We start from the raw sequence: 26,715 nt of genomic DNA on the forward strand, positions 1-26,715 counted from the left end.
TCATGTCCTTATCTAAACACTGCATATGTACCTTTGATGATTTATATTGTATGTATATATATGTGTGCATAAGTGTGTATATGTTGGTTTGTGTGTGTGTGTGTGTGTGCATATATGTATGTGTGTACGTATATGTGTGTGTGTATTTACATGGACGTATGGGGTGTATGTGTGTGTATGTATGTGTGTGTATGTGTATGTATGTATGTACGTGTGTGTATGTATATATGTATATATATATATATATTTGTATATAAAATGTAGGTCTACCTGATATGCGTTTATTATTAGTTTTTACTTTTTGTTTTGTCGGGGTCAAATTGAGACAAGCTTCGCTTCTATTTTTGATCCTAATTAATTAATTTTAATGTTGTCCACTTTATTTATCACTTGATGTATTTATTAATTAATTGAATAAATGTTAATTGAATTGAATTGAATTGAATTGTCTTTTGCACGAGTTGTAAAGTAGCACTTTTTTCCCCTTGTTTACGTCATGTACCTTTTGTAAATTGTACTTCTGAAGAGGTTCCCACTTTTGTGCTGGGCCACTGGTCAATGGATTCCTCTTCGGCAGTAGTCTGTTGTGTTGAATATTAACAAAACAAACTCAACATAATAGGAAACACTGTTAATAATGGAATAAACCAAAATATACAATTTTGTAAATTGTTAAAGAAATTATCATTACTCAACTGTTATGTACTGATTGTTAAATACTTGCATTTTGTCACATGTTGTCAAAGTGGATAATGTCAGATTTGGAGTGAGACCTCAATGATGAATGATAGGTGGTTAGTTGGTACTTACAAAAAAAATTGATTATAGGCGTGTCAGAATTCGGTAATGATGATGATGATTTTATAAAATATGGGCAACGTGCGAACTCGTGGAGAGAGGTACTCCAATGCGGAGCATAACATCACATTCAATTCCACTCTGGAGGTTCTGTGGGGGTACCTATGCTGAAGTCTATATTCCTTGGTGGCGAGAACATACGTAGATGGTACTGATATCAGGTTGAGAACCAGTCGCGGCACCAACCGCTTAAGTATACACTGTTACCTCTCCAGACACGTTTTTGACACAATGTTGATAAAACTATTACAATTCGACCTATATAGTGTAAGTCTCTTTCTTTTTATACATATATACACATAGATATGAATATATATATATTTTTTTTTACACGATAGTTTCTCCATTAGCGTAATCAGTATGCAGTTGAAATGTTTCGTCAGCTTCGATGTCGATGTTCTGTGTCGTCTTAGCATTTGTTTGTTCACATAATGCTGTCATTACTTCGCCATCGTCACTGTTGTGTCCATAGTCGTCTGCTAAGCTAACGATTCTTGTTTCATTCTCGTTCATATCATCTACATTAGTATCATCATTCCAACGCATTTTACCTTTAATTTCAAATGATGCTTCTCCGGGTGAATTGCGAGATAACGTGAGGGCGCTTATCCGAAAATTCAAGAGTTTGGTGCGTAGAGATAACGCATTGTTATTGGAATGATTTCGCACAGGTTCACTTACTGATTCGTTTCTTGTTCCTCCATGATTTGAATAAGAAACTCGTGAATTTACATCCCTTAAGCTTCTATGAGTGGAGAGTGCGCGATTCAATTTATGAAGGCGCCATTTTCGACCGATTTCTTGTCTCACCTCACCGTTCATAAAACAATAGAGTACAGCAACCAGTAAACCCTGAAATAAATATATTTATTTTATTGTAACTAAAAAGAACAATCAATACAAAACATGATCAACATAAAGCAAAAAAAGCAAAAATTAATGATCTCATCTTCTGGCAGCAACTGGTTTCAACACATTGTAAATATTCGTTGTACACACAATGACACCAGTGGTAAAGCTGCTAACTTGATTGAATAAAATGTCTAACAAGAATTTAATTCGCATTCGTCGTATTCATCTAAAATATGACTTTTGCATATTTTGTTTCGAGTGTGTATTTGGACGCTTATAGGCTTCTCGGGAATCAGTCGACAAGCAACATTGGTATTATCATTGAATTAAATACCTAAAGACAAATCGCTAGCTTGCAGTCAGCTTTATCCACTCATATAATAAGGCGAACGTGTCATTAACTCCTCGCAATTCGTAGCTAATTACGATAAGACGTTACGGTGTTGTACTGCATTGGAACTCGGTTGTATTAATACTTAATGAAAATACTAATGCATCACATATTATTGACATACTTTCGTGGTAGAATTGTAATATAACTGACCTGTACGGATCCTGTCAGTAATTCAAAATAAATCTTGACCATTTCCAGATTGTTGCCCATATCTTCACGGATCACCAAGAATATAACGTGGTAAAGTCCAAACAGTGGAATCAGTACCATTGTTGATCTTGCAAGTTTTCTATTGATTCACCGTAAGAATAAAACAAAACACAAATATACTGAAATGCTACGGTATGTTCTATGAAATACTGTATATGCATAAAGACTCGAACTGGAGTGATATTAGGTTATACACGAAAAGACAACGACAAAAAAAATGAAGAAAATATGTTAACACACATCAGAAACATTGGTAAATGAGTTACCAATGATGGAAAATATAGAAATTAATATAGATGTAAATTTCTATAAATTAGACCAAAATAATATATTTTTTTAGACCAAAATAAAAAAAAACTTGCATACGACCAGATGAAATTCTTTGATGATAGAAATTAATAATGAGGCAATATTTATTATGGCCTAAAGTAATGAGTTTATATAGCACTTATTAATTACTTACATAACCTTCTTTGTTTCAGACGTTGTGGATGTTTTTAGCTTGTCACGTATTACACAAAGAATCAGAAGGAATAGTATCGTGTTTAGCTAGGAGGAGACAAATTATTTGCAGAAAAAGTTTTGTAATTAATCAATCAATAATAAAAAGTAAATTATTATAATTAATATAATAACATTTTATAACGTGCTATTTTAAACTGATAAAAAAAATCAACTGATCATTCGATCGGCCGTCCGGTAGGTCAATTAATCAATTAATCGATCAATCAATTAATAAATAATTTATTTAATCATCAATCAAATATTAGATAATCTACCAATCAGTCAATCAATCACTCACTCAAAAAATCGACCAATCAATTAATCAACAAACAACTAATCAAAAACTTAATCAACCTCTCCAGTCAATCAATCAATCAATCAATTAATATCAGTCATTATTATTCAAGGACAGCAAATTGAAAAGATATTTTTCTGTTCTTACCACAATTGTAAACATTATCGGCACATCAAGTATCCAATAGGTTTTAAATTCAGTTATGCTCATCCAGCACCTACGATACATGTAAGAATAAAATTATTCTTCAAAAAATAAAGATGTGTATAAGAGACAGATTCATGCTTATGTACCGTACTGTACAGTGGCGTAAATAATCAATATTTTCATATTGGGTTTTCGGCACGGGTTCATAATTTCTTTCGATGTGCAAGTACCCATGCTATGATGACAACAAGTGGACCTCCTAGAAAAAGAAAAAATATAGAGAAATATTTCTAATAATACATGATAATACACCATTCATAATAATTTTTTTTAAAGTCAATTTTGTCAACATTACCAAAAAACCCTTATCAATAAAACCATATAATAAATTTAAGCAAAATTTAGGCAATTTATTAATTTAATCGTTCATGTATCCATTCATCTATCCACCCATCCATCCACTCATTCATCTATAAATACATTCATCCATAAATCCATTTATCCATCCATATTCTTTAATTCATTTATTCTTCCGCCCCTCCATCATCTTTCCGGCCGTCATCCATCTACAGTATTTATCACCTAGCAACCGACCCACCCACACACATTTATATATTTATTTGGAGCAGGATATTTCAATAGTCACTTTATACTCAGGAAGGATTATTAGATTGAGCATGGACCTATTATTAAGATGCATAAAGAAAATAATGTTAATATTACGTCATCATTCAAGCCATACAATTATTTATTAAACGAACAGAGATAAATCAAGACAAACAATATAACATATTACACCATCAGTCTATGTGATAACAGACGATAGACCAATGTGTTGCTATCGATAAGGACAGCATATTGTATAGCAACCAGAATATTATGAGATCTGTTCAAACAAACAGTTTTACAGTAAATACAATTTAATACAAATTGTAATAATACATGTCTTCGTAAGGCTATTGTTATAATACGATTGCAGTTGTGTTGAACATTTTTTTCCATGTGGTTAATCTATATAATTACGCTTATTTCAAAGCGTGTAGACATAATGTAAAAAAAGGTCGTCACTAAACGTCTGGGATTCGAAACCTGCCGGTCTGAAAATCTGGAAGAACATAGATCATTAAAGTCTCCATCTTATGAAATCAATATCATTTAATACTTCAGATTAATTGAGGGAAAAATAATGACTTTTACCGTCGTTTTTCACCGGACGGGTAGCTTTTCGACCACATGTGTACGTATACTTCCACATTCGCTAGCAGTGACGTTTTTTTGCAGTTGTATATGGAACACCAAAAGGGAAACTTCGATATCTGTCTCGCGAGAAGCATGTGTGTACATTTATTAAAGCAAACAAAAACGTTTTCCAGGAAAAATGATGGAGAGATGTGGTTTCTAAGTATTTTTATGTTACAAAAAACGATAATGAAACTGCTATCAAACCCAAATCTATAAAGCATGCTTTGAAAACATAGAACATGGTCTAAACTAAACTGCACTTCTGACATCACGTAACTACATAAACTGAGCGATATAACATGCAACATGCAACCTACTGTATCTTCTTTAAGTCGTTATACTGTTATTTTTATCTAAGCTAATCGCGACGTTCATTTTCTTCAACATATTAACTTAAGAGTATACATTAGCTAATGCAAACATAAAATAAAAAATATAATAATAATTACGACAACCATCGTATACCACATAACATATATATTATACTATATACAGTATAACCCCTCCTTTGGGACACCCCTATACAGGGGACACCTCTATTAAGGGGACTCCTTTCCGTGAAACGAGGGGCGATTTATCTTTTAGCACTGCGGCCAACCCCTAGAAGGGACATCCCTATTAAGATGACGAGGACACCTTCTGAGTGTGCCAAATGGTCAAATAACCCCTATTAAGGGGACACTTACTTTTTGGATGTTTTTTTTAATGGTTTGTTACTTTGCTTGTATCTGTTTAAGTGGTGTTCTGTTCTGTTCTCTTATTGATTTGATTGAATTTTGTATTTTGAGAATTTGTTCAATTTTTGATTGGTTTTTATTTTAATTATTCTGGTATATGTATGAATATCTTATCCTTTTTAATGAAATTATTCTATTGTTTTAAAGTTATTGTAGGCTGTAGGTAGGCTAAATCCTTAGAGTGAATATCGGTAAGGCGTAAGGCATACCTCATGCGTTTGTTTCATATAAACCAATCTTGTCAATTTTGACCCTTAACCATTGGGATTTCTTTTTCTTCGTTTTTCGTGCACTTTTATAAGATTCTAATTCATTCATTAACATTGCATCATGAAATAATATTGGGAACATATAAAACTAATGTTGTTTTAATTACATTTCTGCTGATTTCATATTATAATTGAATTGTATTCGCCTTGAAAATTACTGCTGTAAGTTAGTTATAAATTCTACTGTCACTAATTATGTCAATTAAAATAACATTATGAAGAATTGTATGTCATCGTTATATGAAAACATGCCAAAAACCCCTATTAAGGGGACAATTTCACGTTTTTGGTGACACCCTCTTTTTGGCCTCAAAGGTGTCCCCTAAATAGGGGTTCTACTGTAACATCATTTTCAAATTCGAGAGACAAACTTGCATTAAAATCGAGTGATCAGAACCATTTATTGTACTCACCCCATCCAATTCCAATATACAGTTCAAGCCTTGATCTTTCAGATAAAACTGCGACGGAAAGTAACGAATAGAGGTAAACACCCTCCATAAGGAGCCAGTGGTAGTTAGCAAGGATGGCAAAGTGGCTTATAGTTGACACAACTCTACAATGCACAGGCTGTAACGAAAAATATAAGTTAATTTGTTGACTATTGATTTTAGATTATAGATACGACAAAATTTAAGATTTTTTTGTGTGTAGTTGCATGCATTGTGACAGACTCTCGCTCATTATAGAACACATTTTGGAATATATTGGTTTGTCACTGTAGCCATGGGTGATCGGAAACTGGAGAACTATGTTGAATAAACCGCCGGCAATTGTCAAATTATATAAATATTAAAGAAATACAGGAAATTAATCCAAATAACGTACGGTAATATATATCAACTAACACGATATATTGTCGCAATATGTATACATGCATAGGCCAATTTATTATAATACACACACACACACACACACACACACATATATATATATATATATATACTTATACACCTCTTATATATATATATATATATATATATATAATAGTAGCATAATTATTATGATAATAATAATAATAATAATAATAATAATAATGATGATGATGATGATGATAATGATTGGTCGAGCGGGTACCGTAACCTTCAGCTATAATATCGTCGCTGGTTCGAACGGCTTACTCGCCTATGGTTCCGGTGGTGGAACAAGTCTTCTCGGATAAGGACTTTAAACCGTAGGCCCAGTGTACACATTTGGCTCGTGTGCACTTTAAAGAACCCGGTACATCCTTCGAAAAGAGTAGGGGGTTACCCCGGTGTACTGGTCCATTAAGTCTCCTGTTGTTAAATGGATATGCCACGTAGGACAAGTGATTAAGTTCACTTATTGGCATATCCTTCAAATGATGATGATGATGATGATGATGATAATGATGATGCTTGTTCTAAAGTTCACTGCCACATTGCTGAAACTCATTCATATCCCATTCATATCAAATTACATACACTATGGGGAAAAGATCGATCATTAGATCTAATAATAATTGTAAATTTATAATTTAATTACATTAAATAGATGTAGAGAAATGGCGCAATGGCAAAATATTATCATAAACTGAAATTGTTTTCAGTTTTGTAATATGCCATAATTATCATCATCACCATTATCATCATCATAACTATCATCATCATCATTGCATTGGCTACTGCAACAACAATAACAACAACAACTGTACGCTAACTCTAACTCTTTCATTCACTTTTATTGCCAAATTCCAAATATGCCTACAAGAAGTAATCGGTAAAACTGTAACTGTTGTATCTGAAACTGTAACAGTAGCATCTATGGAGTAACATCTCAGTTAGGGATATATGGATTTAAAATAGTGGTTTGGGAAACGGTACTGTCCTTATTTAAAAATCGAACACTCTCTGAATTTCCTATAGAACTGAACAATGCACATGGAGGTAGCTGTAAATATAGTGGTCCTGATGTTTAAAAAATATTTTATAAAGGCAAGGAGGCCAATAATAATGATAATACATTACTGCTACAAGTAAAAAATAATAATTATGAATTAATTATTAACCCCAGGAAAATGTCACTCGACGAGTAATTTTGTCTGTTTGCGATGGGCTGTATCAATATTATTGATAATTATTTACAAATAATAGAGAAATAAAGAAACACAACGTGAGTAGGCCTACCTGTCGAGAAAAAAGAGATGATGTGGTTAAGGTAAATCACAATGTGCCCGGATGCGTACAATGATAACACTAAGCAGCTAAACTAAACCCCCGAAAAAGGGAAACAATTTTCTAATTTTTCTTTACAATACTTGTGAGAATTGAGTAATTTAAATACCAAGAAGCGATGTTACTTTGTAATACACGTTGTTTTTGTAGATATATGAAACTGATTTATGATATGCGACAAGCCTCTCGGCAAAAATACTTTATTAGAGACCCTTGAGTAAACCTCAATAGATTATTACAGGTTTTTAGAAAATGTGATATTATATGTGCTATTTTAATGTTACTTAGGCATAGGTTTCGAAATGATGGTTGCTTCTCAAGGGATTTTTGAGGTGTCTCGAATCATAAAAGCTTCACCCCTCCACACCCGTCTAGGTTTGGTTCAAGTATAATACAGAGATGTCACATCTCTGCTTGTTTTCATAACTCTATTATTAAGCTTCTAAAAAGTTGGCTTATATCTTGTTGTCTTTAATACAGTCTACAAAGTAGTTCTTCTCTTATTCATGTTCTATTTTCCCACTTAATTCACAGAGACTCAGAGACTCTTCGCCCCATCAACTTGTACCAACCCTGACGACAGCTAGACCTATAATAATACTAATGATTTTGATTTTAGAATAGGAGATAAAACTTATTTTTAAACGCTTGTCGGGGAAAGAAGTAATAAAAGGGAACATTTTGCTACATAGAAGGCCGTTAATTAGCTTCCTCTGTCATGCCTTCTTTTAGGATACTGCTCTATATTTGACCATGTTATTTATTTGCTCCTAATTTTTAGTTCCCGTCCAAATCGTAATGTCATCTGTCAAACGTCGTTTCGGTCGACACTTGGTTCCGGTTCCTGGTATCAATTCCTCGAGTATACTTTTAGACCTTTATCTGATCTCTCTATTTGACCTAAAAGTTTTAGCTTTCTGTTACATTATTTAAAGGTTTTAATTTTGTAAGTTTTCCAAGTTGTGTGATTCTGTTTTAAATTTAAAAATTTTGCCAAGCATGAGGCACATAATATAATTATGGAATGTCTCTAGCCGTTTTATATCATTGCTATTGGTGAAATCTAGATCGCCAGCAAATTTATGTAAAAAGAAGGTAGGACTATTTATGTTTCAAATTCTGTGAACAAGAATTCACCTCAAAGAGCAGGTCTACTCTCGGAATCTAGTTTGATAGTACCAATATGATTTTACATTGGTTCGATGAAAATAAGAAGAAAATAATGGAAATTATTAATAACCAAATTGAGCTGGTCTATATGATGGTACGGTAACAAAGTGGACCGATCTGTAAATGGTCTGTAAATGTTACTGTAACAAATGTGAACTGGTCTGTGGATGGTCTTTTAAATTGTACAGTAACAAATGTGGAAGGGTCTGTTGATGGTATGTTAATGTTGTCGTAGCAATTGTGGACCCATCTGTTGATGGTCTGTAAATGTAACGGTAATAAATGTGGACTGGTCTGAGGGTGGTCTGTAAATATTACGGTAACAAATGTGGACTGGTACGTTGATGGTCTGTATATGGTACGGTAACAAATGTGGAACCATCTGTGGATGGTCTGTAAATGGTGTGGTAACAAATGTGAACTGGTCTGTGGATGGTCTTTTAAATTGTACGGCAACAAATGTGGACTGGTCTGTTGATGGTCTTTAAATGTTGCCGTAGCAAATGTGGACCTATCTGTTGATGGTCTGTAAATGTTACGGTAACAAATGTGGACTGGTACGTTGATGGTCTGTAAATGGTACGGTAAAAAATGTGGACCCATCTGTGGATGGTCTGTATATGTTACTGTAACAAATGTGAACTGGTGTGAGGATGGTCTTTTAAATTGTACGGTAACAAATGTGGACTGGTCTGTTGATGGTCTTAAATGTTGCCGTAGCAAATGTGGACTCATCTGTTGATGGTCTGTAAATGTTACGGTAACAAACGTGGACTCATCTGTGGATGGTCTGTAGATGGTGCGGTAACAATTAATATGGACCGGTTTGTAGATGGTAGGCCTATATAACATTTTACGGTAATAAGTGTAAACCGGTATGTGGATGAAACCTTGAAAATTACATTAAAAGATTTTGATAAATTAATTTACTGAACTTGACGCACTTGACTAAGTAACCAAATCTCTTGTGTAGTCCGCACATTTTAAATTTAATAATAAATTAGGTTAAGAATATCCCAGTATGTAATGTAAAGGTGAAAGTTTAGCATCTCGGATTAAATACCATGCAGAGTCATAAAGGAAAGAACTGAACTCAAACAATCGCTAGAATAATGGAAGTTACTGAAGAAAGAATGGAATAAAAAATACCAATATAAAGAAAAGGAAGATGTGTATGACTGTGTTTTACATGAAAAGATGTAATACAAAAAAGATCAAAGGAGGAACTGAATCAACTATTGAGAAATGGACCTGCAGTAAATAATTACAATTTTAATCAAAAATTACAGATTTTGCTAATTATATTAAAATATTATTCATTGGAGAATACATTGAATATTGTTATATTGATAACTGTTATGTATGTAATGATAATTAGTAATGGTTATTATCATTACATATTCTATGTTATTATTATTAAAATTATTATTATTATTATTATTATTATTTTAATATACTGGAAATGCGTTTTATAATTTTTAATGACATTTAAAATAGCATGAGTAATCAATACATTTATTTATCTGTGCGGTGGCTCTTATAATAGCGGCTTATTTTAGGCTTAATGAGAGTCTCCTGACTATTAATTCGTCATAACTTAATTTATTTATGTCAATTAATATTTGTTATAATTTTTGGTCTAATAAGAGTTTTGAATTAATTATTAAACTTGCTCGAATACATACTAATGTACCAACATTTACTAAGAGTTAGTAACCAAGACTTATTTAACATAACATTTATTCTATGCTTAATCATTAAATTAACAATGAACTACCTTGAAGCACCAATGAAGTATCTAATTATCATCTATTTAGAACAATGATATGAAACGTAACTCACTACCTTTGTCTCCGTCGTGAACATGATTTCTTCCGTAATTAGAACGCTTACGTGAAGTAGTACAAACGATATAAACAGATTGATATGTATATAGTTCCTTGGCACACGCAGTTTCCTAAAAAAGAAACAAATGTGTTAAAAGTGCATAATAATATAATGATATTACAACACAAAACAAATAATAACAATAAATAGTGATGCCTTGGAGATCCATCGATAGTGTTGTACACTTTTGGTAATCATTGGAGGGCTTTTAGTTGTATTTTTTCTTTTTAATGAAATGTTAAATAAATAAATAAATAAATGATGCAAATATATATATATATATATATATATATATATATATATACAGTAGACCTATGACTATTTATGTTTACATTTTAGATTTTTTGCCTTCTGATTTATGTATATAAGATGTATCATTGTACATGAAGCACGTTGTTCCATACCATATATAGCGGTAGAAGTGATGATCATGATAAAGAGAAACAAAAACAAAGCCAGATTGACATAATTCATTATTATAACACATCAAAGTTTCAATTTATTGGGAAAACAATGTACAAGTTCCCATAATGAAGAGGAATACACAACGGTTGGGCGAACATGTTTGTATGCTACCGTACTGTAGGCCTAGTTCTTTTATTTTTATGGGGCAGTTTCTAAGATTGCGACGCAAGAGCCCGAGTATGCTATTGGCAGATGTGTGATTTCCAATTTAATGGTCTATGTATTATTGGTAGTCCAAGGTATTTTGTCACGTCAACTAAATTCAGGTTTTTATCGTAAGTTTGGTAGGGTGAGCTTTTCATGGTCTTCTTTTTGTTCAGTATTTTGATCACTTCACATTTGTGATTTTAACTCCAATGTAAAATTCACTCAATCTCGCCAATGAAATCATAATAATTATAAAATAAGTAAATTACTGTTAAGAAATAAAATTGCTAACTAATGTTTTATTTGTGCTTCATTTCTCTGTTTGATCCTAAATTATACGGTATGCCTAGCTGTATTTCCACTCACAATAGTGTAGTCACAAAACTACTTGCACAAAAGTGCAATTCGAAGAGGAGGAAAAGAAAAAACTCTTGATTGATTTTAAATGTAAATGCAAAAAAAACTAGATTAGAGTGACTGTTGAAACGTTTATTTTTTCATGGTTCAAATACATTCAATGTATTGTAACATGAGCTAATGAGTTATTATAGAAATATAATTTCATTAGGCACGAATATTTCGTCCATTTTGCAGGACTATCAACATGAACTCAAGTTGAAAAATATGAAGTTAATATATATATATATATATATATATATATATATATAAATAATAACAGTGATTATTTATATATTTGTTGTATTATGTTGTTGGTGCCAAGTAGCAAACTTAATTGGAATACTATACAGGCCTATATATTATATATTATATTTGAATATTATATATATATATATATAATATGTTTATTTATACGACTATATACTTATATGTATATAGTTATACGAATGGTTATACATAACCTACTTGTAAAAGTAAATTAGTCGCATGCAATTCGAACTTATAACAATTCATATGAGGGATAGAATAAAACCGAATATAGTCAGCTCACAGACACTTCATCCAACTCGAGTCAATTAGGCTACTGTTTTATTGATGCTTTAGATTAAGTTGTCTTGTAGATTCATGATATGTTTTACTTACTTGAAATAAACAAATATGATAATTCCTAGAATTAGTGCAGTCAACGAGAGTGACCAACCAACTTTCTGAAGAGTGTTCACAATATGGTAGTGCTTCAGCTTAAAAGATAACAAGATGGATTAAGATGATTTGCCATATTTACTGAAGCTGGCACTCATCAGCTTGAAGACAATATGGATGACAAACAAACATATTATTATTAGTTATCAACGGCGGAAAGTCTATTATTAGACGATGAAACCATTAATAGTATGATAATTACAAAATATTCTTACTTTATCATGGAATGGTTGAAAATAATAGTTTTGCACATTCATTATTTAATTTATGTGGATATAGAAATTGTAACTAATTCATACCATTTGTCTCATTCTTTCCTCAAAATAATTAATACAAGCAGTGTAGTCGGTTATTCCATTGATGGAACTCTCAGAACTGTCGTTACCTGATCCCCACCATTCTCCCGTGTCCAAGCAAATTCGATACGCTTTGACTGAAACAAAAAATAAATACATTGAGACAAATAATTATTAAAAAGGTAAATGGTAAATACAAAGCAAAGAAGCAGCTTATGGGCCTTATTTAATGGATTTCTGAAACCTATAATTTTAAAAAATCTATTTAAATTTCTTCATTTGGGTGTTGATAGGGATCTGAAGAAGTAACGATTTGTATTCATTATATCACGCACACACACACACACACATATCTGTATGTTCATATGGATCAATCGGCACCTAGATAACACAGGGGTCTAATGGGGTACAATGATACAGGTACTGATAGGCCTATGTGATTTTGAAGTAGTATACGAGTGTAGTAACAGGTCATACACGTACGCCCAAGGATAACATAATAACATACTATCGAGATTCCAAAGGGGTATAAATAATATAGGCCTATAGGTAAAAAACACAGATTCTCAAGAGTACAGATGATCTAGATGCCAATAACACACTATGTAAGGGTACAGATGAGTTACGGATATGTAGGTAATTTCAAAGAGGTAACGGGATGCAGATGATACCGATACGGATCCCACATTAGACCCACCACTGAGAATCTCAAGGTGTCTGTAGGTTAACAAATCTTAAAAGTGTAAAGATGCGGAGAAAAAGTAAGATGGACCGGTGAAGGATTCCAACCAGCGACTTTACCGCACCTAATCATCTGTCAACTCATCTAAGGCGCTCTTGATGCTGCAATGACTGTTTTCAGAAATAGTACTTGTTTTTAATACGGCTAGATTTACCTGGGTCTAAGATGACAGATGATACGGGCATGGAAGAATTAAAGCTGTTCCACTACCTGAATGCATAGCTGACATACTGTATAATAAACAGTTTTATGATTTACCAAATAATAATAACTATTTTACATGTTGTTGGCCTTAGCCTTTTGCAGACCAACCTAAAAAAGATCAAGAAAACCGTGAAATAATGAAAAAAAATGCACGGTTGGGGATAGGAAAATAATATTTGGAGCTACAGTGATGACGTCACGATTGACTTATAATAATACTTATATCAAGAAGTTTTGAATGCTTTACCATTTATGTCTACATAAGCTCGCATTTGATAAGAGAACAGAAATATATTTAAGGTATCATCATTATATTAAATGTAGGTGTTCAATCATCTATGGTATTTTTTCATGACCGAATCAGTTGTGTTAAGTTGAAGACCCTCGATTCTTCCAATGCAATCGCAGGGTACAATTGAATTAGCGTTCGTTCACTGCAATCACATCCGCGTTTCCCATGGGGTTCAAAACTACATAAGTAATTCTTACTCAACACTAAAAATAAATGGAGGGGATAAAAAAACATCGTAACTTAAAGTAGATCAAAGAGGCCCAATAAAACAGTGTTTTCAGTGGCCGATTCAAAGGGGAGATGGCTAAATTTTCCAAGATTATTTTTAAAAGTGGCGAAAAAAAATAAAATTATATTCAAATTCAAGTCTGTGAGTGCCATTTCCAGCAATCTAGAGGTCCCATTAATTAGCTTACCTCAGCCCAACCCATGGTTAGGCTGATGTAGTCTACCTATATCTGTGTAAGCCCATCCCTGGGCCCTCTCTGTTACAAATTCCCGGATCCTTCACTGGTTTTGTATACAGTACGGCTCTGCTTCCTTATTAACGTCACAGACTTATATTTATACCACCAGCATATTGTGTATTAAAAATAGCAAACTGAATCTCAAAAGAGATACTCACAATGTCCAGTGTGTGTTGACATGACAACGATATTGGAAAAAGGCAGATAATTCAATAAAATAACATATAATAAATGGATGTAATTACAATAAATAATAGTGGTAATGAAACGTAACAGAAGATGACTAGTTACTTTCATACGTTTAATTGTATTTTGCTGGTGGTGATCATTGATCATTGATATTGTATAATGGTTCAGAAAGGTTTAATCAATATTTATAAAATTATTATTAGGCCTATTATTATTATTATTATTAATTTCCTACAATATCAGAAATATTATACAAATACAAATTTTGTTATCCAGTAATCCAATACAAAATTTCCAAAATGTTATCAATTATTTACTAATTTTCGGTTAACTCTATGACTTTCTATTCTAAATGAATATATGTCTCAATACATCAATACATTAACCAACTAAATGCCAACAGGCCTGTTAAGTAAAGTGAACATGTAATAACATAAATAGATATGTATCGATGTAGCAAGGAGTAGGTCACTTAATTGTGATAGACTAGCAACATCTGCACCTCCATATATCATCTTCAATACAAATATGCCAATTGGGAAAATCTCGTGGCACATAATGTGTAAAAGAACTCTGTATAAATCGATCTGTACTAGATGAATAGAAACTATTCTAATTTAGCCAGATTATTTACGTATCCCCCTGGAATATCAAATTAAAACAAGTCCGTTAGGTCTGATCACATTAAGGATTATCATTAAAAATACCAATTAAATAACCACAAGGAAATGTATTTTATAAACCTATATTAACAGTAAGTATTTTATCTAATTATAAGAAGACATTTACATTTTGTTTTATTTGCTAGCTACAATTCGAATAGTGAATGAATGCAAGGAGTTATGTTTAGTGGGACCCATGGGAGGTCCGGGGATGTACAGGAATCTAAAGCCTCTAGAAGACAAAATCTACAAATAAATGCAATACTGTAATAGGTTACTATGTACGCAGGCCCACATATTTAAATAATGTTATTTAAGCGCAAATGTTATATTAGAGTCACAATAACAAAACCACATTTTTTGTCACTCGTAGAAACTTTTAATTTCATTATAAATGTAGACCTACCATATAAAATTTTAATTAAATAATGATGATGGCAATGTAGCCAAATAAAATCACCCAAATACGTTTTCTTGAAATTGATATATTGAACTTTCCACACAGACACAATGTTATTTAAGTATCTTAGGAAATCCCGGCAATTTTTCTCTGCTTCCGGTTAGCTTCTGGATATTTACTGGCTTAGTTTTCCGAATTTCTCTTTTTCCCCTCTATATTTTCTCAAGCTCATTTGAAATAGATATTAGTACTATACAAATCTTATTTATTATATTCATAATAATGTTGATCTTTGTGGGAGTGGTTTAGTGTAGTGTTTGTTTTTAACATGGCAACACAAGTTTGAATCCTACTAGATAGCAATTAATTACATAGCACTATTCTCTTCAATGTTCATGACAGTATTTGAGTACAATGCGCATACATAAAATGTTAAAAGTAATCTTAATAGTAAGAGTAACAATGGCATTAATCGTGCTAGTTACAGAAACAGTACGGCCACTGTGCATTAGATTTGTGGATTTATTTGGTGTCAACACCAAGGATAACCCCTGAAAGTCAGAGTAAAGCTTATTTCCAATAATGGGGTCCTTCTGGTGGTAATTAGGCAGTACACCGGAAGACAATACCCTACTCTTTCCCGAATAGTGTACTGCGTTCTTTAACGTGCATAAGTAATTTTTCACACGGGACCAACGGCGTACATCTGATGATGATGATGATGATGATGATGATGATGATGATGATGATGGTGGTGGTAGTGGTGGTGGTGGTTGAGGTGATGACATGATGATGTTGATGACGATCACATCATGAATTACGGTAATATTTTAAGAGACAAACCTGATTCTGGAAAATTGCTGAAGATTTTATCCGGGCATGGCTTGCCATATTTTCCAGGTAGTACCGACTCCCAGTTAATGTTTTCATCACTATATGCTGGACAACGTATTTCTAAAGAATAACGTAATACACAACACATTAAATGACAAAAGATCATTACAGTGACAGTATGTTTAGGCAAATAAAAGAGCATACATCATTATAATCTATAGCTTAAGAGATGTTATTGCATTGTGCTTATATTATTATTTAACACACAGACGAGACTAAAACTTATTCTTATTAAAATTTCATCATGCAAATAATTTATATTTTGAATAAATCTTCATTATTATAAAATTCTAAAAACTATAAAAATATAAAAAGAAATAACAGATAAACAATAAGTAATATTCAAAATTAAAACACTGTATTAGAGCAGCTGCTTATCTCAGTCAGACAATTTGGTGGTAGCTACTGTGTGTGCGCTGGACCATGGAGATCTCTAGTCCCCGGTTCAACTCCCATTGCTACCTCTCCATGTGTTTCAGATGGAGGCTACTGGAAATAAGTCTTCTTGTAGACTTTCGTGTGCCATCCTTGGTGTTTACACAGAATAAATCCAATTCAATCCAAGGATAGAAAAAAAAAAAACAAAAAAAAAAACAAAGAGTAGTGGAGATTTAGCTTAGTTGTTAGGATGTTTGCCTTCTATTCCAGGAACAGCACATCTCCACTCCCTAAGACTCGTTATGAGACTTCACAGATGAAGCATCTTATAGGCCTGTCATTTATTTCAGAGGGCCCCTGAATATCAGTTTAACATTTAGGATAGACTGGAAGCGGAGAATATAGACCTTTCGGCGTTACTCGCAGGGCTTTGACTGTTTTTGTAGAGCTAACCTTCCATGTCAAAAGCCTCTGGTTTCTAAGTCAAAAACGCTTCCTAGCCGGTGCCACTGGGAATAATTTTTGTAAGAGAGACATAGCTGTCGAGGGCCTGACTACCGGAGGAGTAGGCACGCCGCAGCATGTATTTGACGCATCAACGACTCATCAGGTTGAGGTAAAATATATGCAATAGTAAAAGTTGTACGGTACTTTTACTTGTTCAAATAAGGGATCTTAATTAAAGTTCTGATTAAATGTCTACATCTCTCCAATATAAAGATAAATGAACTTGTCCCTCGTGCAACTTCTGTTACAGTTACTCTTACTGTTACTATCAATTTATACAAGAGAATATTTTCCCATATTGATTTATAATTTTGAAGTTGAAGAAATCACAAAAATAACAGAAAGGATGGATGTAACACAGAGCGCTTGGAAGGACAACAAAAACTCAACAACGCGTTGGAATCTTCTTGTTTATAGTTTAATTTTTTATTATTATGTTTATGTTTTTCAATAGGCTAGGAGAGCAACTGGACTGTTACTCTACTTTTGGTAACCCCTGTGTTGTGAAATTGGTAAAACCTCTTTGTCTACTGTAACTTTCTATCTATCATTCAGTATTGTTTCATTCGATTCCTGTCATAAATATTACTTTATGTTTCCACTCTTAAATTAACTCCACCCCTGTCCATCGCTTAATTTTTTTCTTCCACCTCTACGATCATCCCTAATCTATTACGCAATTTTCAACATTTTGGCTTTTCTGCTCTATTCAAGGAATTCTCGATCCCACTCATTTTCCTTTGCTCTTAACCTTTCATACAATCTCGCACGGATGACAATTGAACCGCTCTTCATATGTAGTCCTATGCTATATTTAAATAGTTGAGTTGAAATAAGTTTACTCTTAATTGTATATTTATATATTTATTGTCGTACTTCGTTCATTGTCATTTGTGTTTGGCTGATAATAGCCTTTGATGGCTAAATAAAATTGAATTGAATTGAATTTGATCACGACTACGCAATCAATGACTTTCATTAGACACATACCTTTCAAAAAGCGATATGCAAAGAGCCACGGGGAATCGGGTGGAACACTGTCATCAAGGGAAGCATTATACGATTATTAAAAAAATCATTATTCTATGTGACAACATACAAGTAATGATCCGTGTATGCAGTGGTGTACGGATCAGCAATGCAGCCACTTCAAAGCACTGGGGCTTAGTGCTATTAGGGGACCCGTTTATAGATAGGCCTAAAATAATAATTTCCAACTTAATATTTAGGTTTTTAGAGAAGTAATTATTGATTTCTGTGTTGATTTGAATTCCGTTTCGGGTAACACTTAATGAACACGTTTAAGTGTTAATGTCAAAAATTATTAACACGTTTAAGCGTTAATATTTCATAATTATTAACATGTTTAGGTGTTAATGTTCCAAATTATGAACACGTTCAGACGTTAACAAAGGTGGATTAAAATAGGGACCCAATCGAACCGGACCCCCTTAATTTTTCAAAATTATGAACAAAAACAATGGGGAAAAAGAAAATTAGGCCTATATTCAAATTTCTGTCTGAGAGTTCCATTTGCGGGCATTTTAGAGTTGCCATAATAATCATTTTCTTATCTCAGCTCCCAAAAGTGGTGGGGCTGAGATGGTCTAGACTCTCCACGCATGAAAGTCCCTTTTGTTGTAATATTAACATAGACCATGGGGGTAGGGCCTGAAAAGGAGCACTTCTTACGATGAATTTTCCGAAACACAATATTATGAGAATTGTGTGTAAGCTTCATTTTGGGAATTTTATGTGTTATAGTAAGGCCATGTGTCATTATAGTACCCACTGCTACTTGGGAATTTAATTTACTTCTAGCAACAAGCACAAGCTTCATGGTCTAGTGGTTATGATACCAGACTAATTTAGAGGTCGTGGATTCGATTTCCACCCGAATCATTTCAGAGATTTTCTTTTCACAATTATTTGGGGACGAACTGAGTTCAATACAGTTTTCCAATTATATACACCATCACTAGCACGGCCGTCGGAACCGCACTGGCCGTCTGGCTTTGGTTGGACTACTTTTTCTCAATTATATTACTTTCTTGAATCAAGGACCTATTAATAAGGTCCATGCTTAAATAGTATATTGATACATACATTATTTGTTACTAACGATTGCATCAAATTGTGTTTTTAATGTTATATTTAAAAAAAAATCCACCATTCTCTTAGTTTGTTATTGCCTATATAAATTCAAACTTTTGACAATCCTTAATTTAAGTAATTCAGATTGATTTTGGAAATGTTTAGAGGTATAAAATATAAAAGGATAGAAGTAATATTTTCAACCATGGTGGAGCTGAAACGGTAGAGTATCTAGTCAATTTCCACTTTAAATACTGTATCTGCCCTCGTATGGGTTGCAATAGGGTAAGCTGCTTGGCAGTTTTTCATCTGCTATTTATGGACATCTAGGGATGCCATCTTTGTTCAAATCAGCCCCACCATGCTGGGGCTGAGGTAGGTATGGATTCAATATTCCGACTAACTTTAGATGCTGTTTCTGCCCCTTGGGGGAAGAGGTAGTGGATTTACCAGTTGTTTTTTTCGGCATAGAGGCAATGTTAAGATAGTATAATACATACTCCAAGTATCGAAATGCACACCATCGTATCGGATTCGAGGCAATGTTCTTTAACTATAGTAGTACAGTAGTAGTATAGGAGTAGTTCATGGAGTGATTTTATGTTTTAAAATTGCCCAAATTTATACTTTTAGACAAAATATTAGGCATTAGCAATCACAATAACATTAATTAGATTTAAATTAATATTTTTAGTCCGACGACCTTGGCGAGGGGTATGTATGTGGGTATACGGTTGGTAAGGGGTAGAGACCCAAGAAAATAAAGAATCCAGTGCGATGCAAAGAAAACATAGTTAGATTAAATATCAATTCCAAACATGCCATCTTCTTCTTGTTCTTCTCCTCTGTTGTATTTTCCTCTGAGCTATATGTTGGCCAAACATCCCCTGACTTGCGTGCAGTAAAGTTGCATGTGTGCAGAAATGGGTGCCATTGATCATATTATGCTACAACCAGAAAAACTGAATTTTTGTACGGGGCTTTTTAGTCCCTGGACCTTAATCGGAGGATCGCTGCTCTTTGGATACTCTCTCATCATCCTTATAATAATTCCTTTTTTTTCTTGGCACCCTGGTAAACAAAGGCCCTGCGGTGAGACTTCTGGACCCCTGTAAAACTAACCACATTCTAACATTGTGCCCCTCCATCCTTTCACCAAACAACTGAATCGCGCTTGAATCTTAGTTCTCTATTGGGTAAGCCTATGCCGCCATCTGGTAGCTCTGTCCATGGAGGTATACCTACATGGTCTGTTTGCCATAAATAAACCAAGAATTTACTAATATCAAAGTGTAATATCGGTATAAGGCCTAGCAGAAAAGCACACACAGCAGAAAATTAAAAACACATTTACTTAACAATTCAAGTTATTTATAGTAGTACGGTACAAATCACAAATCATCTAGAGCGTGAAGAATAATTTATTAAAGCTTCATGCCGAATTTGGAAAGTAAGTGAAATTAAAATTGTATTAGGAGTATGCTATTCGAAACTCTATGGTATTTATTAATTTGTAGGCCTATTTTCAAATATAATGCATAGCATATTGCATTCTGTTCATAACACATGTTCTATTTAATTGTATATTGTTAATACCATTTCTCAATACCCTGCACATTGTGTAAATATAATCACTGTTATTCATTGCACTGTATTCGAGTTTTTTGCACTTTATTTATTCATGGTGAAATAAGCAACTCAAATCATCTAATTATGGCACTCACAAGAAATTAAATGTTAAACAATTTATCATTTTTGCAATAGACCCACATTTGTCTTTTTTACATGATTCAAAACATTATTTTGAGTCATACTTTCGGTGTCCAGATACAACTTATTTAACCTGGGTGCAATTCTGTGCACAATCTTTAGCCTTTATCTTCTTTTGTGATTATAGGCCTTATGTTTTCTTGAGTGATACTGATAAGAATAGGGTCTTACTCCTCAAAAAATCTTCCTATGGGAGAGTCCCTTAAACATCTCTGGTGGTACCTCTTCGGTCTGCGATGAACATTTTGCTAATAACATAAAGCACAATATCATGCTCTGATCATTGTTTTAAGCCTACACTATTACTACCACACCGGTATATAATCCTATATTCAGGCCAAAAAAGTTTAAATTAGTGAAAAGACGATATATACAGCATGTAGGCCTACTACGTATTTTTTACGACAATAAAGTAGCTATATTTGTATCTGTATCAATATTTCGGCCCCGAAACCTAGACATACCAGAATGGTATCCGACAGGGTACTATGGATTACATCAGTAAAATAGTAATAATTTGTAAATTTATTCTTAAATAACATTTTTCTGGCCCGAAATCTAGGCTCAGACATATAGGGATAATGTTCAGCGGGTATGGTTTTACTATGGATCACTTCATTAAAAGAGTAATTTTGTTAACTCTTTGTGAGAAATTTTCTATAATCAACAAACCAGATTAATATTTTCAACTACATAAATCTTTGTGTTCAACTACATAAAACTTCAAAATATTGTGTCTTCCAGTGTACATCAGGACGGAGAGGGAGAGGCTATGTTGGCAGCTGCTGTTTCTGGGAATCAAGGTGTCATATTTTGCCAGAATTTCCAGATATCAGTAAAACCATGGTGGCTGAGGTGTGTATTGGCAGCGGTGGCTCCAGCAATTTAGCGACAAGGAGTCCGACATGTCCGACGATGGGTGGGGGAGGGGTTGTTGCACCCACAAATGTGAAAACGCCCACAAATGTAATAACGCCCACAAATGTAACAAAAACCGCCCACAAATCAATTGTAAATAATGCCCACAAATATAACAACCAGCGCCCACAAATGTAACAAACAGCCCATAAAGTAATAACGCCCACAAATGTAACAACAAAAAACATGACATCTTCGCCCACAATGTAATAATTTGAACTTCGAATGTAGGAGATAAGACCCAAAAATGGCCAAACCGCGCATTTTGTGACAGAAGCATGACATTTTGAGCGTTTGATTTATAAGGCGTGCGAATAGCAAAAACAATGGAAGAGTCATTTTCTGGGAGGGGTTAAAAGTCAAAGGTTCAAGAAGGAGTATATATTTGTCAAAGGTTATGTTATTTTTGAAAAATATGTCTGATTAGAAGAAATAGAAACATGCATATAGGCCTAATGAATATTTTGAAAGAAAATCGACTCGGTTATCAAGATACGGATGCCCTATATATTTTTCCGACTAATTTGTGTAATTAAGCAAACTTGCATATTATATCGGGCAAGTGACGGAGGTATAATTCTGCAGTTCACTTTTGTCAAGTTGTCAAAACGTTTTTAAACACATTTGTTTGTCATTTTTTCCTTAACTATGAATATTGCAAAAAAGTATGGCGACTAATTTGACATTTTGAACTTATTCGAGCGAATGCTCCGTTCCAGGTCAACCTATGAATCGCGACCCAATGTTTGGGTCGCGAAAAAATTTTGATGGGTCCATTTTATTTGATGGAAATGAAGAGTACATTTTTAGACGTCTAGGGAGGATTAGAGGTCATTTGAGGCCCAATATTGATTTTGATAGTAGGCCTAAATCATTATGCTCATTATGTATGTTGCAAAAATGGTTTATTATTTAAATGTGATGGAGAAGCTTACCTGATGTGACAGGTTATTCCAGGTCAAAGGTTATATAAGTTAAATGCTGGAAAACATGATATAATGTAATGGTACATGTAGTTAGCATAGTTACGGAAGAAATAACAAACAAATGTGTTTAAAAACGTTTTAACGTTTTGAGAACTTGACGAAAGTGAATTCCAGAAATCATACCTCCGTCACGTGCCCCATATAACATGCAAGTTAGCTTAATTACACAAATTAGTTGGGAAAATATTATATATGGCATCCGTATCTTAACCGCTAGTCGTAAGTTAATTTTCTTACAAAATATTCATATGCATGTTTCTATTTCGGACGACGGGAGGGGGTTTCAGGACTGTCCGAGAGTGGCTGGGGTGGGAGAAGAATTCCCTTTCTCTCACCACTCAGGTTCTATCTCCAATTTCTAATTTTGTGACTGCCCCCTGAGGGGAGGGGTAGCGGCTCTACAGGTTGTCAGCATCTATTTCCGGACATTCAGAGGTGCTAAAACAGTTGTTCACCAACCGTGGTTGAGCTAGGGTGGATAAAACCCCACTAATTTTAAAATCCTGTATCCGTAAATATGGGTAGAGGGCCACTTTAACAACCCCATTTTATTATAATGGTCGGACCACTTGAAAAATGCTTCCGACGGCTATGTTAGCACTGTATGTGGCAGTGATTATTGTATGTTGCAACATACAATATGAGCAATTTATGTGACAGTATACAATATGAGCAAATACAAATATAATACGGCTAATACTAACATAATAATAATAATAATAATAATAATAATAATAATAATAATAATAATAATAATAATAATAATAATAATAATAATAATTTATTATTATTATATTGAATACAATTTAAGATTATTATTTATACAGTAGTACACATGCACAAAGTATGTACTCTATTTTGTATTTTGTGCATATTCAATAATTATTAAAATAATTATAAGTATTTGTTTGTCAAGCATCGCATGTTGTTTTTCTGCCTATCATACCATCGAGCCATGATCGAGCCAACTTATTAGAGATTCAATAACACAAACATCGATTCGAAATGCAATCAATATGTAGGTCTAAACAATACAAATTTGTCGATCCGCTATCGATCCGCTATGTCATGCGATATATAGGAAGCATGTAAAATTCAATGTGATGCGTGTGCTAATTGCCCGTTGTTTTCCGTTCTGTCTAATTATATATACTATATATGCCTAAATATAGTCCATTGTGATCGAAATTTGTATTATAGATGTATTACGCTAATAGATCTGTGTTACAATGTGTCAAACACATTCTGACGTCATATTGTGCAGCACTTGAGACCTGAAATAGAGGTAAAACCAGAGAGATGGAAACAGCTTTTAAGCAAAACACGCTACATACGCTGAGTATTTGGCCAACATGATACATGAAGAACATCACGTTAAAAGTAGCACGGCTGGCGTTTCGGTTTTGAATGCGACAACTAAATAGTTGTCTCATGTTTTAAATATACATGCCATTATTTTAGAGCTGCTAGTGTCTACTTTTACGCTATCTTTCAAAATTTAATAGTTACCATTTTACAGTGCCTGTGGCAACAATCATTTCATGTGTGAAGAATGATATTTCAATTTTATATTCGTAACTATGTGGAAGTAAGGGAAATAAAAACAGGAATCATATTTTGCTATCTCGCTATAGGCCTATACGCTCAACAGTAAAGATTATGGTGTTGTAGTGCACTCGATTTTAAGCGAATGATGAAGGTCCTAATTCTCGAAAAAGTAATATTTGGTTCCTCTCTATAGACACTTCGAATATAGCCTAAATGTAATCAGTTTCTCTCAAAATACTTCAGCCTTATTATATGCACATTACGGATTTCTCTCTATTATACTCCCAACATAAAATATGTAATTTGATTCTCTCTATAGACACTTCCAATTTAAATGTAATTGGTTTCTCAATTAGTTCAGCCTTATTATAAGAATGTAACTGGTTACTCTCTATGGACACAATCATTAGCATCTCAATGTAATTAATCAACATTTTAATCTACCGTTGGCACTTGTTCAATTGTGTTCCAATCTAAAATAAATTCATTGTGTCCGAAAAACTAGTCCATTAGTCTATAGATTGCCTTGCTTTACAACTACAAGTTCAATCACGTACTTACATTTAAAATTGCGGTTAACCGAGAAAATCTTTCGCCGCACTTACGGCCCTTGTTTCTTTAAAATAATAGGCCTAGTATCCGATAGAGTCGGATTTGATTTGTCTGTGTGTTCTAGTGAAGATTAAATCACACATACTTCACATAGGCCTACTAGTAATTCCAATTCAATAATATACATTTACACGCATTGTATGATGGGTAGCGTCAACGTGGTATCAGGAGGTTAGTCAGGAGCTCATCATCAGGAAGAGCTTTCCTCCGCCAGGGACAGGCAATCTTCTTGACAGTCTCGTCTCCCGGCCGGAATCCTCATCTGCGCAGTTCACCAATCAGTACCGGTATAAACTCACTGAACACATTCGTTACCAGACAACACACAAATGACCAAAATAAAAAATAAATAAATAAAAGTATGTTTAGTACAATGTGTTTCAATTGCAAGTCACTGGGGATCACGGATCAGTACTACGTGGGCACAATGTGCGCAGGGCACCCTCGGCCATAGGATTGACAAGGGCACTAAAAGCGATCCAGACAAGTCAGACGCCCACTGGGGAAATGTGCTGAGAAAAATAATAATTCTATCTCCTTATCCCTCCATAGGATTCTAGAGTAATATTTTTGTATCAGAATAATTTTTTTTCTAAATGTTTATATAGTTATTTTGCAAATATCATTGGAGCTAAAAACTATCATTGACATAAAAAATATCAAAGCACTTCGTACGTGTTACATCAGAAAATTGTCATAATTTAGTAATTGAACATTGACTTGAACTAACAAAAAATGCATTGTATTGGAACAGGTGAATTTTCTTTCAAATTTTCTAGGCCTATAATGAACAATAATTATGTTTGCTTTTAAATGCCAATAAGAAGCTGAATATGTTTATAAACCATTAAAAATTTAATGGTGTTTTTAAACAGGTTTTTATTAATATGTTACCGTGTGTGTATGCGAGTTCAATCATTCCATTTATAGGCCTATTCACGAGAAAATTATTATATCCAAAACCTATTATTGTTTTGACCCCGATAGTAGAACGAAAATATTGTTTCAAGTAAAACAAATTATTTGGGGGAAAACTCACCACTAGATACATTGGTTACCGTGACGGGTTGTGTTGTCTCCAACAGCGGTATTTGAGTCTGGTTGCTTGCCATTGTTTCGGCCTGTAGAAATCAACAAAATAACTATGCTTAATAAATACACGTGTGCTTTAACGCAGCTACATACTTCTAACACTTCTATATCAGAATATACAACATTTATATGTATTGGATGAAAAACAGAAGGTGTATTCCATACTAGCAACTTCTGAAATGACAACAAAA

General features: G+C 33.6%; 1 protein-coding gene across 1 annotated transcript; it reads right to left on the minus strand.

The window, feature by feature from the left end:
- Positions 1-1,178: 1,178 nt before the first annotated feature.
- On the minus strand, positions 1,179-26,715 carry LOC117119327 (secretin receptor-like). Its single transcript, XM_033264115.1, is given in 11 exon segments — positions 1,179-1,710; positions 2,255-2,393; positions 2,778-2,863; positions 3,261-3,334; positions 3,454-3,519; positions 5,922-6,084; positions 10,716-10,830; positions 12,414-12,511; positions 12,773-12,906; positions 16,569-16,679; positions 26,472-26,715. Coding segments are annotated over 11 exon segments (1,584 nt in total). The 5' UTR covers positions 26,545-26,715; the 3' UTR covers positions 1,179-1,185.

This window comes from Anneissia japonica, unplaced genomic scaffold (genome assembly GCF_011630105.1).
Source record: "Anneissia japonica isolate Jap-2015-1 unplaced genomic scaffold, ASM1163010v1 scaffold218054_len391659_cov197, whole genome shotgun sequence".
Taxonomy (NCBI): Eukaryota; Metazoa; Echinodermata; class Crinoidea; order Comatulida; family Comatulidae; genus Anneissia; species Anneissia japonica.